The sequence below is a fragment of the Crinia signifera genome, chromosome 3, assembly GCF_055691185.1.
Source record: "Crinia signifera chromosome 3, ASM5569118v1, whole genome shotgun sequence".
NCBI lineage: Eukaryota > Metazoa > Chordata > Amphibia > Anura > Myobatrachidae > Crinia > Crinia signifera.
The window spans coordinates 121,259,546-121,272,590 of NC_139219.1; the positions used below are offsets into that span (position 1 = coordinate 121,259,546).

The 13,045-nt window shown below is 43.5% G+C and overlaps 1 protein-coding gene across 2 annotated transcripts in view; it reads right to left on the minus strand.

The window, feature by feature from the left end:
• Positions 1 to 1,944: 1,944 nt before the first annotated feature.
• Positions 1,945 to 13,045, minus strand: part of CEBPZ (CCAAT enhancer binding protein zeta) — a 35,115-nt gene continuing 24,014 nt past the window's right edge. For both annotated transcript variants that reach the window (XM_083176431.1, XM_083176430.1), the window contains exons 11-16: positions 12,822 to 12,922; positions 9,997 to 10,054; positions 9,432 to 9,622; positions 8,707 to 8,768; positions 8,291 to 8,372; positions 1,945 to 2,089 (exon numbers count right to left, since the gene is read on the minus strand). In XM_083176431.1, coding sequence (XP_083032557.1) covers positions 1,962 to 2,089; positions 8,291 to 8,372; positions 8,707 to 8,768; positions 9,432 to 9,622; positions 9,997 to 10,054; positions 12,822 to 12,922 — 622 coding nt within the window. In that variant the 3' untranslated portion in view covers positions 1,945 to 1,961. The remainder of the gene's footprint in view (positions 2,090 to 8,290; positions 8,373 to 8,706; positions 8,769 to 9,431; positions 9,623 to 9,996; positions 10,055 to 12,821; positions 12,923 to 13,045) is intronic.

Consider the following 13,045-nt stretch of genomic DNA (forward strand, 5'->3'; position numbering starts at 1 on the left):
TTACCTCTCTTGAATTCCACATTATGGGTAAAACCGGGAACTGGAAAAATTTGCCAGGGGTTCTCAATCCCATAATCCCCCCTCTCAATCTAGTGATCCCCCTCTAGCAGCTGAGTCGCCGGGGTCCATTCCTGTGGACACTGTGATGCAATCAACTCAACAAATTCTCCTTGCCATAACAGCTTCAGAGCAACACATTACAGAGAAAATAGGCCAAGTGCAGGTGGATATTACACTTATTCGACATGACATGCAAAAGTTGAGGGAGAGTGGGCGAGACTGAGCATTGCATCTCCGATCTTGAGAATGCCACTAAACCTCTGAAAAGTAAGGTCTAAGACCTGGCGACACAGATGATGGCTGTTAAAGCGAAACTGTCAGAAATGGAGGTACGCCTACGGCATAACAATGTTTGAGTGGTTGGGCTCCCGGAGAGGGCTGAAGGCTCTTCCCCAGAAAAATTCTTGGAAGATTGGCTGCTGAAGATATTTACAAGAGAGGTGTTTGCGCCCGCTCAACTGAGAACTGTGGGCTATAGACTGCCCGCTAGACCGCCCCCACCGGGTGCACCTGCACGCACCTTCATTGGCCATTTTTTTAAGTACAAGGACCTAGATACATTGCATAGATTGGCTCGGACACAGGGCCCATTGAATCTGGACAACCACACTATCAATGACAGACAGATGCTACAGTTGCACCTAGTTCAGCTGTTTGAGATGTTTGGAATGATACTGAAACCAGCTTGACATCTTATCCACCTTTGTATACCTCTTTTGTAATGAAAATAATGCAAATGTATTGATGTCGGAATTATTATTATTTTTTATTTGTGCTGTACTTACAGATGTATTTTGCAGAGACTAATCACAATGTTTAATTTTTTTCCTCTCTTTTGTTAATGCATTTATAAAAATTACACAATTAAAAAACAAACAAACAAAAAAAAATGTGCTCTTGCTAGCTTGTGGACAGCGAGTGATTATACAATGTGGAGTTGAAGTAAAAAGGAAAAGCTACTCTAAATAATTATGGGTTTATTTATATTTATTTACTAAGATGGGATTTTGCTATGGGCAACCAATCAGATTATATTATTTAGTATTTAGGACAGCCTGGTTCTATATCAGATATGATGCAAGGTTGGGTGACCAGCCTAAAGGCCCCCATACACTAGGGCGACTTGTCCTAAGGACAAGTCAGCCCCGATTTCCCCTGAGCTTCCCCGGCAGCTCCCCGGGGGAGCTTGATAAGATTTGGCAGTTGATGTGCCATTTTTTACATGTGATAAATCGGATGCGATTTATCACATGTAAAAATCCAGGGAGCTGCTGGAGAGCTAGCGGTCCGTGGAAGCGGGGACAGAAGCGGCAGAAGCAGGCTGGGAGTGGGGACCGGTCTGGGGAGCGGCAGGAGCAGGCTGGGAGTGGGGACCGGTCCGGGGGAGCGGCACGAGATGTAGCGGCAGGCAGGGAGTGCGGCGCAGATGCAGAGAGACCGGGGGGCGCGGCGGGAGAATAAAAAGAAATCCTATTCAAAAGACTGGGTGGCCGCTGATTGGCTAGGAGCTCACCCGGACCAGTCCCCACTCCCAGCCTGCTCCTGCCACTCCCCCAGACGGCTGCACATGATTTATCTTATGTGCAGACCGTCCGACATCCGGATCTGATTAGATGCGCACAGGACCGCACATCGGATCAGATGTCATACCCTACGCAATTTGGCCAATTTCACCAGATTTCTTGGCCCAATCCTCCAGAATCAGGGCCAAATCGCGTACACCCGAGCCCCTGCTGACAGCCTAAAGAGAAATTACTGTAATCAAAATGCACAAATGTGATCATCAAATGGCAGATAAAGAATTCTTTCACTGTCAGAGAACATTTGATATGAAAGTTTAGAAGAAATGTAAAAAAATTATTTATAAATAATTTAGACAAGGAACAAGGAAACAAAATAATTTATTTATTTTTGCCTTTTCTTTGTATTCTTGTTTGCTTAAACTTTCTTTTATTCTTGATGATATTTTTAGCATCTCTATTATGAACCCAGTTGTCTCGTTCTGCTTCCCACTTGAGTTGCTTGATACCTAGTAACGGAATTAAAAAATTAATGATTCATGCGGTGGCCAACACACGAAAGTAATACATTTTGAACAATTATGGTGTACGCTTTTTTGGGGTGATGGAGTGCTGACCCACCTATCACGTCCAATATGCTGCTGCTTAAAGGGATACTTATCTCTTTTAATACAAGAAACAAAAAAGAAATAGAACAGAAAGCAGTGCTCTTGGAGGTGATCTGGTAATATTTATTAATCAGAAAAATTCACATTAATATACAATTATCGGCCAGATAATACATAAAACCAATAATCATAAAAATAATATTTATTGCAGTTTTAGATCATAATGTGCAGGAAATAAGGATTTGGCTTTACAGTATGCACCCATGTATCGGTTATAGATTTGGATTCTGAGGAAGCCGCTGAACAGATGAAAGGCTGGGAAACGCGTAAACCCATAGAACCCCAGTGCTGGCCTAAAGTATCTTGTACACGGGTGGTCGCACCAGAAAAGACTGCATCAATTGGAGACACCAGCAGTCGGGAGCATTCCTGTGAGAGCTAAAGGACAGCGGGACATATACTACCTGCATCTCTGTGGTGGATTTCCAAAGCGGCACAAGTCAGTCATCGCAAATACACGCTATTGCATGTATTTTACCCGATAATTAACACCAGGGACTTCCTGTAAGTATAGGTGCGTCCCCTGGGATGCACTGCGCCCGGACCAGCGTGCCTGCCTTACGGCGCTTCCAACCACCCCCCCCCCCCCCCAGCTTGCTCTAGCCCCACAGCTGCACCAACGGTGCTCTCCCCCAGCTTGCATCCTGCTGCCTGTAGCTGCACCACCAGAGCTCTCCCTCCTGCCCGAAGCCACATGACCACACCCCCTGCCTGCCTTTCGGACCCATTACCGTTCCGCCAGCTACTTTCCTGCCTGCCATCGTCCCATGCCTGAATACCACAGGTGGCTAACAGCGCCTGTCACACATATGAAGGGGATAAGCTTGAGAAGGTTTCTGCCTGCCGCTGGGACAGGTAGGTCTGGCAGTCTAGGAGTCAATAGAACTGAACAGTACCCAGATCTTTTTCCCCCACCAGCACTAGTCTGAGAGACATACATACACACACCCCTTTGTGTGATACGTCCATTTTTGTTGTTCTAATATCTCTCATTTATCTATATCACTCCAAGTCACCCGCTAACTCTGTTGCACATGATCCCCAGCCACACCTGCCCGCCAGTCACTCGCCATCTCTGTTGCCTCAGCCTTCCTAGTCACCCGATATATATTGCTGTCACCCACTGTTTCCCTGTACCCTTGGGGGTACTATTATGAAGCCACACTCCTTCTTTGTGAGACCACGCCCTTTTTTTGTTTTACTGCGCACTGTCCCTTTCAGAGTGTGTTGGGATCCACAAATGTTTTCACTCAGCATGATCGCTGATAAGTATTTGCTTCTACTACTGAATTAATGCATTGGTTTTTAACCATGATGCTATGAACATAATTGCTTGGATGTCTGATTAATATGAACGGGCAGTGAGAGCGCCCATTATCAGAAAGACATAATACCTGCAGTACCTGTATTTAATGTCTTCTTACATGACATCTATTCACTAGCAATCAGCTGTGAGTGCATGAACTGTGCAGTGAATACAACTAAAGGTTTGGGTGCGGTGTGATGCTGGCTCCAATGCACATCCCACCGCAAAGCTCAAAAAGTATGTGCTGCACATGCTTTTTGAACAAGGTTCAAATCACATCGCACGCAAATCGCATGCAATGGTATCTAGTCCAATATGCAACCAATTATTGTACAGTGTATGGGCACCGTTACAGTTTGCAAGTTAGCTGCTGAATACTAACCAGCTGTGAGAGGGCTACATAAAACGAGAGTTTCTATGAGAAATGCATGAATTTTGTAGTGAATGTAAATTATTTACTAACCAGCTGTGAGAAGGCCACATATAACTATATCTATGCTAAGTACAAACACTGGGATTTTCATTTAACACTGGAAATATTCCCATATTGTCAAGTGACACAATATATTGCTATGAATCATTGAATATTATACAACAAAAGATTTTATTTCCTGTACATCATCATCATCTAAAACCGCAATAAATATTTTTAGGATTATTGGTTTTATGTATTAACCGGGTGTAATTGTATATTAATGGAATATTGAAAATAAATAAATATTAACAGATCACCTTACAATAACATTGCCTTCAAGACTGCAGCCTTCCTGTGATTAAATTTAGTAAATCGTTGGTGACATGCAAGTTGATTGACAGGCGGCCAGTGTTTGGGGGTGGTAACCGGCAGTTTTCTGTGAGTGTCTGGAAAAACGCATGCATGAAATGGCGTTGGATGGGAATTAGTGTGACACCAGCACCGGCCCAGACCAGCCTATTTCTATTGCAACCAAGTCCGGGGCTACAAAAAGACTGCAATCCGTGTTTCCACATCCACACAGTTATCATTCTGCGATCTTGCGTATGGATTTGCCGCTAATCGCTGATAAGTGTATTTTCACAAGCTTGGGCAAGGTGGTATTTCACTCTTGCTGGGCAGCCATTACCTGATTGCAAGGTGCTGCAACTCAGAGAACCGAACAGGTCTGAATAACCCCCATAGATAAAGAGATATATCTATCTATCTATCGAGAGATAGAGATATATATTTATAGATAGATAGGATTATTACTCCTGGGCATAGGTGCCTATTTATGTTTTCGCTGGTGGGTGCTCAAGCCAAAAATATAGGGGAGTGGCTTCATGGGGAAGGGGCGTGGCCACAAAATAATACCAATTTATATTCCAATATTCAAATTAGACTGACTGTCAGCGCATGGCCAGGCCCAGGCAGGCACCCCAAGAAAATAGAAGCTGACAAGCCTGACAGGACTGGAGTCAGATGCTGTTGTGAAACTACATGTCCCAGCATGCCCTGTCACAGTTTTAGCAATCTATTATATAAAATCTATGGCAGGGCATGCTGGGACATGTAGTTCCACAACAGGTGGAGGGCTGGGGGCATGAGTTTGACACCAACCACTGATCTAAACACTCAGCCTGCCCAGTGCCCTGCTATTATTTTCAATTACATTCTTGATTTTGCACACCATAATGCCAGTTACATGGTACATCACACACAGTAATGCCCATTACATGTTATGCCATACACTGCAATGCCCATTACATGTTATGCCAGGACTGAAGAAGTTTTTTGTAAAGGAGGGAAAACTTGGGCAGTGCGCGAAAATTTTTTCAACATAATGCTGATTACACGTCACACCCATTACATAGTATACCACATGCCATAATGCCCATTAGTTGTTATGCCACACACCGTGAAGCCCATTACACATTATGCCCATTAGTTGTTATGCCACACACCGTGAAGCCCATTACACATTATGCCCATTACTTGTTATGCCACTCACCGTGAAGCCCATTACACATTATGCCCATTACTTGTTATGCCAGGACGCAATTTTTTTCTACAGTAGGGATAACATGGGCAGTGCGCGCCGAAGGTGCTCGTCAAAATATTTCACCATAATGGCGATTACACGTCACACACCCATTACATAGTATACCACATGCCATAATGCCCATTACATGTTATGCCAAACACCATAATGCCCATTACACATACCAAACACCGTAATGCCCATTACACGTTATATTGAACACAGTAATGCCCATTACACCACACACTTATATCCATTACATATAATACCACATGCTTTCATGTCGATTACATATTATGCCACATAAGTGCCGCTTACCTACATGCTTGTTGCTACGGCTTTAATGCTCATTGCTACTGGTTGCATGCTCTTTGCCAGGTGTTGCATTGCATGCTGCATGCCAGGGTTGCATCATGCTCAATGCCAGGGTTACTTGCTCATTGTCAAGGGACGTGAGATGCTTGTTACGGAGGTGACAGTGACAGTGGCAGGCAGAGAACATTAATCAGGTCTAGGGGCGAATACAGAAAAATATGACAGGAGGGGCACCACAATAAGTGGGTGGGGTGAAGGGTAATATTTTGCGTGCCTTTAGGTGTGGCCACAAAACAAGGGGTGTGGTCTTACAGGTAATGCGAGTCACACTTATTTTCATTGCGTGTGGAGCATGGGGTACAGCTCTAGCGGGTGACATGGTGAGTGTGCGGGGACAGGTCTGCTAGGGGGCAGGGTTAGGGACAGGGTGAGTGTGCGGGGACAGGGTCAGTGTGCAGGAACATGTGTGGTAAGGGACAGGATTACGGACAGGGTCAGTGTGCAGGGAGAGGTGTGGTAAGGGATAGGATTACGGACAGGGTGAGTGTGCGACTACAGATGTGCTAGGGGACAGAGTGAGTGTGAAAGGACAGGTATGGTTAGGAGACAGGGTTAGGGACAAGTGAGTGGGGACAGGTGTGTTAGGGGACAGTGTTAGGGTCAGGTGAGTGTGTAGGGACAGGTGTTGTAGGAGACAGGGTAGGGACAGGTGAGTGTGCAGGGACGTGTGGTTAGGAGACAGGGTTAGGGACAAGTGAGTGTGCGGGGACAGGTGTGTTAGGATACAGGGTTAGGGACAAGTGAGTGTGCAGGGACAGGTGTGGTAGGAGACAGGTTAGGGACAGGGGAGTGTGCGGGGACAGGTGTGGTAGGAGACAGGGTAGGGACAGGTAAGTGTGCAGGGACAGGTGTGGTAGGAGACAGGGTAGGGTTAGGTGAGTGTGCAGGGACAGGTGTGGTTAGGAGACCTGGTTAGGGACAAGTGAGTGTGTGGGGACAGGGTTAGGGACAAGTGAGTGTGTGGGGACAGGTGTGTTAGGGGACAGGGTTAGGGACAGGTGAGTGAGCGGGGACAGGTGTGGTAGGAGACAGGGTAGGGACAGGGGAGTGTGCGGGGACAGGTGTGGTAGGAGACAGGGTAGGGACAGGTGAGTGTGCAGGGACAGGTGTGGTAGGAGACAGGGTAGGGTTAGGTGAGTGTGCAGGGACAGGTGTGGTTAGGAGACCTGGTTAGGGACAAGTGAGTGTGTGGGGACAGGGTTAGGGACAAGTGAGTGTGTGGGGACAGGTGTGTTAGGGGACAGGGTTAGGGACAGGTGAGTGAGCGGGGACAGGTGTGTTAGGAGACAGGGTAGGGACAGGGGAGTGTGCGGGGACAGGTGTGGTAGGAGACAGGACCTCTCTGTGCCCCCATCATCCTATCCATCCCCACTACACCTCTCCATCCCAGCCCCCCATCACCCCCACACCTCTGTATGTTACATTCGCAGGGTGCTGGGCTGGGGAGGAAGCCGCTACCATCAGCGCGGCAGGGGGGGGGGGGGGGGGGCGCGCGGCACAGGGAACTGGGCAGAAGAGAAAACGCTGCCAGGTGCGATGCGGTGCTGCTGCGCCAGCGGGAGAACTGAACAGGTCAGATCTTTGAAAAAAAAAAGCCCATAGTGGGCAGCATCGTTTGTCCCTGTCCGTCCGAATACCCCCCAGCGATCCGCCCTGGTTACCAACTTGCCTGATATACACTACAGTGGCGCAGCTGCGGCGGGAGAGCAGGACTTCAAAAATAAATTAAAAAAATGCCCATACAAATGAATGGGTAGCCATTCATTGGCTGAGACCTCTCTCAGCCAATCGCTGATTGGCTGAGAGAGGTCTCAGCCAATGAATGGCTTCCCATTAATTTGTATGGGCATTTTTTTTTTAAGTCCTGCTCTCTCACCGCAGCTGCGCCGCCGTATATCAGGGAACCAGGGCGGATCGCCGGGGGGAGGAGGAAACGGACTGACGGACAGGGAGGGAGTCAGCAGGGACAAACGGCAGCCAGATTCTTCTGTGTGCCCACCCAAAATGTCCGGGAACGCAGCCCAGCAGCGTGATTCAGGATGCCCGTGGGTGCTCATGGATTTCTGTGGGTGCTCAAGCCCTTGAGCACCCACAGGATCGGCGCCTATGCTCCTGGGTACTGCATTACAAATTGCTAGTTCCAGTCCTTTGAAGACGGATATAGATCTCATAAAATGCAGTCCTAATGCTAGGGAAATACAATCTGAAAAAAAAAAATATGGAAAAGATGTATTCTACAGTCTACTCCCTTTTGTCGTCATAAATGTTTCATACACCTAAAGCTTCCTCAACAAATGCTCTATAGAATAGTAAAAAACCACATCATTTATGGATTAGGGGTATATAAAAAAAAAAAATGCTTACTTGCGTTTTCTTTATTTGATACAGCATTTAATCCAATATTGTCAAATTTGGAGCCAGAACTCTCATCCAGGATAGCACCAAACTTTAAAAACGAAAAAAAAAAAAAAAAAGAAACAAAGGGAAATTAACATAATGTAAAAACTTTGCAGTTAACACAACATTAGTCATTTTTTTAACATGCCCCGTCTAACTTCGTAGAGGTAGACCGTAATTATGAATACAATTTTCGAAAAAGTCTGAGTAGCTCTTATGGTGCAAATCAAAACAAATCAAGCACTTGGTGTAGGTTGTAATATACACTTTAACTTTAGTGGTCTTTTAAAGTAGGTTAGAAAACCAAGACACCGGGTTCACATACACACACACACACACACACACACACACACACACACACACACACACACATATATACATACCTCCTCTGCAGCAGCAAACATGCCTTCCTGCTGTAAACGCCTCTTCTTTCCATTTTTCTTCTCTGTTAATTGAAATAGGAAAATTATTTTTTAAATAAATGGAACACTCTTTATGGAACAATTCAATGATATATTTCATAAGAGGGAACTATATAATATATTACAAGGGACAAGAAGTCTATACGACATCTTATTTCAAATAAGAATATTTACATAAACAAAAGGTTATCTATATTAATTTTAAACATACAAAATGGCAGGCAAGCTAAAAATGTGGTTTAGAGTACAATAATTAAGGACAAGGACTCTCAAACCTGAGAGATAAAGAAATACAGACCGTTCATGCCCAAACTTTCCTTCTCCAGGTATATTTGCCAGAAACCATTATAGTGCAGATTGGATGTAGAGGTCATGTTACACAAGGTAAAACATGTCCCATGAAGTCATTCGCTTAAGAGAGATTCCACACCCATACAGTTACGGATACTTCAGGCAGCAATAGAACATGCTAATATTAGGAAAAGTGGACTAACTATAGAATTATAAAAAATAGTAATTGCTAGTTCCAGAATACTAGAACTTTGAAACTTATCTGTCATCCATTTAGGAGTACTACTAGTTTAACAGGAACAAATTAGCATACAGTAATAGCAACTAACTGTGCAGTAGGGGAATACAGTATAGTAGATGCATTGTATAATAGCCTCCACTACATTAGTTGTTACCTGATTCTGTAGAAATTGTTTCTGAAGTGTCCATAAAAACACCTCCCGCTTCATCATCTTCAAATTCTTCATCACACATACTACCCAATGATATTTCTTCATCATCATCTTCAGCATCAATGTCCCAGTCAGAACCGGAATCATCATCTTGTGATTTTTTCTTTGTAGATTTTTCACTTGGTTTTAGGTTCCTTAGATGCACATTAAACAAAATATATGTAATGTAATTGCATTATTATAGTAAAAAAAAAGGCAATGACAGTGAAACATTGTTTAGCCCAGTTCCATCTCCCATGACACATCTTCCTTTTGTCTCCTTATAGACAATTAAGAGGAGTTCTTTATAATGGCTGCAATGTAAATACTCTCTAACCATGGAAAGAGAAGCGCCACACCGGTTTCCTTTTGCAAGGCTTGTTAAATAAATAAACTTCTGAGGGCAAAGTATTGAAGGAGGTGTTAGGAATACTATTCTGTAAGAGTACATTGTAGATTTGGACTCCCTGTTACATTTACAATACACAAAAAGGATTAAGCACATTTAGAATAGCGTTGCGTAGCTTACCCAGCAAAATCAATATCATTTTTTTTGTCACTGTAGTAACTGTCTCCTTCAAACATATCTATGGGGAAAAAAAGTGACATAAGCAATTATAGAGGTCATGATTTTCAAGTGTAATATTAACTATGTTGACATGGTAATATTAGTAAGGAAACTCATGTTCAGCTATTGGCAATGGAATTGTAACTTAACCCATGCTTCTAACTGGATGTAAGGCAACTCTCACCTGCACATAAAATAAACAGGCTTAATCATTTGTCTAAGCAAAAGGTGTAGGGGATTCACAGCATCACCTTTAGTATTAAAGGTGGACATTTTAAGACGCATCAAAACGTGATGACACAGGTTAATATTCGTTCTATTTCTATAAAGTGATAAACATTCTATATAAAAGAAATGTTTTCGCAACACCCTGTGATATGAAACATGCACATTTGTTAATGATCAACTGATATCACTTTTGTATACTGCTAAATGTCAAACACATAATCATTGTTTTACTAGATTGTACCTATAAGATTATGTTATTGCAGTTCCTCATGACTAATCATATTGTAGGCTTATTTACAATATTATCACTTGCTGAAGCTTCAATGAAAGAAATTAAAATAACAAAAAGATAAACTGTGCATATCCAACATATAACTTGACTGGTACTCCATAATGCTGGGTACACACCAAAACAATTTGGATTGGATGCAAATCGTATGGAGATCTTGCAATCTGATTTGCATACGATCCGATCCCATCTGTATTCAGATGAATGGATCTTATACAGAGCCTACCAGCAGCAGGTAGGATCTGAATCGGATCCAACCAAACAATTTTGACCCAATCTGCATCCAATCGGTCTGAATTATTTATTTATTTATTAACAGTTTCTTATATAGCGCAGCATATTCCGTTGCGCTTTACAATAGCAGACAGTGATACAACAAAACAGGGTATTTACAGACAGTCAAAATGTAGGAGGGCCCTGCTCGCAAGCTTACAATCTGATTTGGATCCAGATTGATGGGATTGTGCCCAAATCGTTTTGGTGTGTACCCAGCAGAATAATCCAGATACTTCACAGCAACCCCACCCGGAAAGAAACAAAATATCAAAATTAACTGCTTTAGCATTGGTAGAAGAAAGATTGAATTTCTGCAGCTAGCGAGGGCATATGTAAATTGGGTACTTATGTACTAACTGGGCTGCCGATTTTGAAATCGGGTCCATCGCATCGCATCCGACCATATTGCATGCGATGCGATGGACCCGATTTTTCCATAGGATTCAATGTTAAAATGGACTGAGTCCATTTTAACATGGAATTCAATGGGAAAAGGGGTCCTTTTCATACCCCTACTATCCAAGTGGGCATGGAGTCGGATATAAACCTGTGGCGAGCGCAGCGAGCCCAAAGCGTGGCGAGCGTAGCGAGCCCAGCGAGGGGACACAGAATACCGTCCACTCGTGGGGCTCGCTTCGCTCGCCACGCTTCGGGCTCGGTGGCTCGCTACGCTCGCCACAGGTTTATATCCAACTCCATGCCCACTTGGATAGTAGGGGTATGAAAAGGACCCCTTTTTCCATTGAATTCCATGTTAAAATGGACTCAGTCCATTTTAACATTGAATCCTATGGAAAAAATCGGGTCATCGCATCGCATGCGATATGGTCGTATGCGATGCGATATCGCATCGCATCTGATTGTATGCCTTAAGTTAAGGCATACAATCAAAAAATCGGCAGCCCAGATAATACATAAGTACCGTAAATTGTTGAAATAAGCTGTCAAGGCCTCCGGATCATATTGCACTCTAGAGGTGCATTATGATTTTTAATACCACTCCATCTCAGGAACCACAGCAGTAGCTCTGAGCTTGAGGTAAGGCAAGGGGGAGAGCAGAAACCTGGAAAACGGTGGTTGGAGGTATTCGAGAACACAGACCTCTAAATGGAAGTAAGAAGTCTAAAAGATGGATGCCCAGTGTGATGAAATAGGAGATAGGAAGCCTTTGACAGGCAGCCTAGAGCAGGGGGAGTGCCAAAGGGTTAAGGAGGAGAGAACTGAGAGAATGCTTTGTCCCTGGTTGACAGACTGAGATGTGTCGCCACTAATACAGATTCCCTGTTGCAGATATTGTCCCTGGTGGTGTAGTGTGTTCGCAGAAACAGCCACTGCGTGTGCCGCTAGCTCCCTGTGCTCTGGCAGGTCCCTGCAGTCCTGCTTTTCAATGCCCCAATTCCCCAGTTACGGGACAAGAGTGTATTTGCTATAAGTTCTTATGCTTGTTGCTAAATCTTATATATATAAGCTACAGAAAACACAAATGTTTGAGGTCTCCCTTAGTTACTAAGAAAGTCAATCATTATGAGCCTTCTACAAATATTTCTGAAAGGAAATGTCCAGTGTTTTTTTCTTTTCAAATCTGGATACAGACCCCAGGGCTTGGACATATTAATTCATGACGGCCCCTCTACATTAATGTTTAAAGTATAAAAAAATTCTTAACCAAAGAGTGACAATTGCGTCAGTTTATGACCTCACTGCAGTACAAAAGCACATAGCAATACTGCTAATAGGGGAAGACTATACCATTCCAACAATAATTTCAGGTATGTACAGTATTTGCAATAGGTCAACCAATGTAGCTGGCATATGACATTAAGCTCTACTAGGACAAAAATAAACACTCTTTATCCATTAAAATTCTAAGTTTAGTTAAGATTGATATGAGCTATTCTAAACCTTCCAACGGATTCCTAAGGCATGCATGCCTTGTGATACCTTCCAGAAATCTGTCTCCATTAAAACCTTGCGACAAAAACAAAACACTTACCAAGAATTTCGTCAAACTCATCATCATCCACGTCTTCTAGACTCTCTTCATCTTCATTACGCTTGGACTTCTGTTTATCAGTAGACACTTTTTTGAAGTATCTATTATTTAATAAATCATATATAAAAGTAGTGAGAGAAACAAATTATATTTTAATACAAACTAGCAACGTATTACACATACATATACAGGAATAGAAAGGAACAGGCGTCACTCCAGGACTA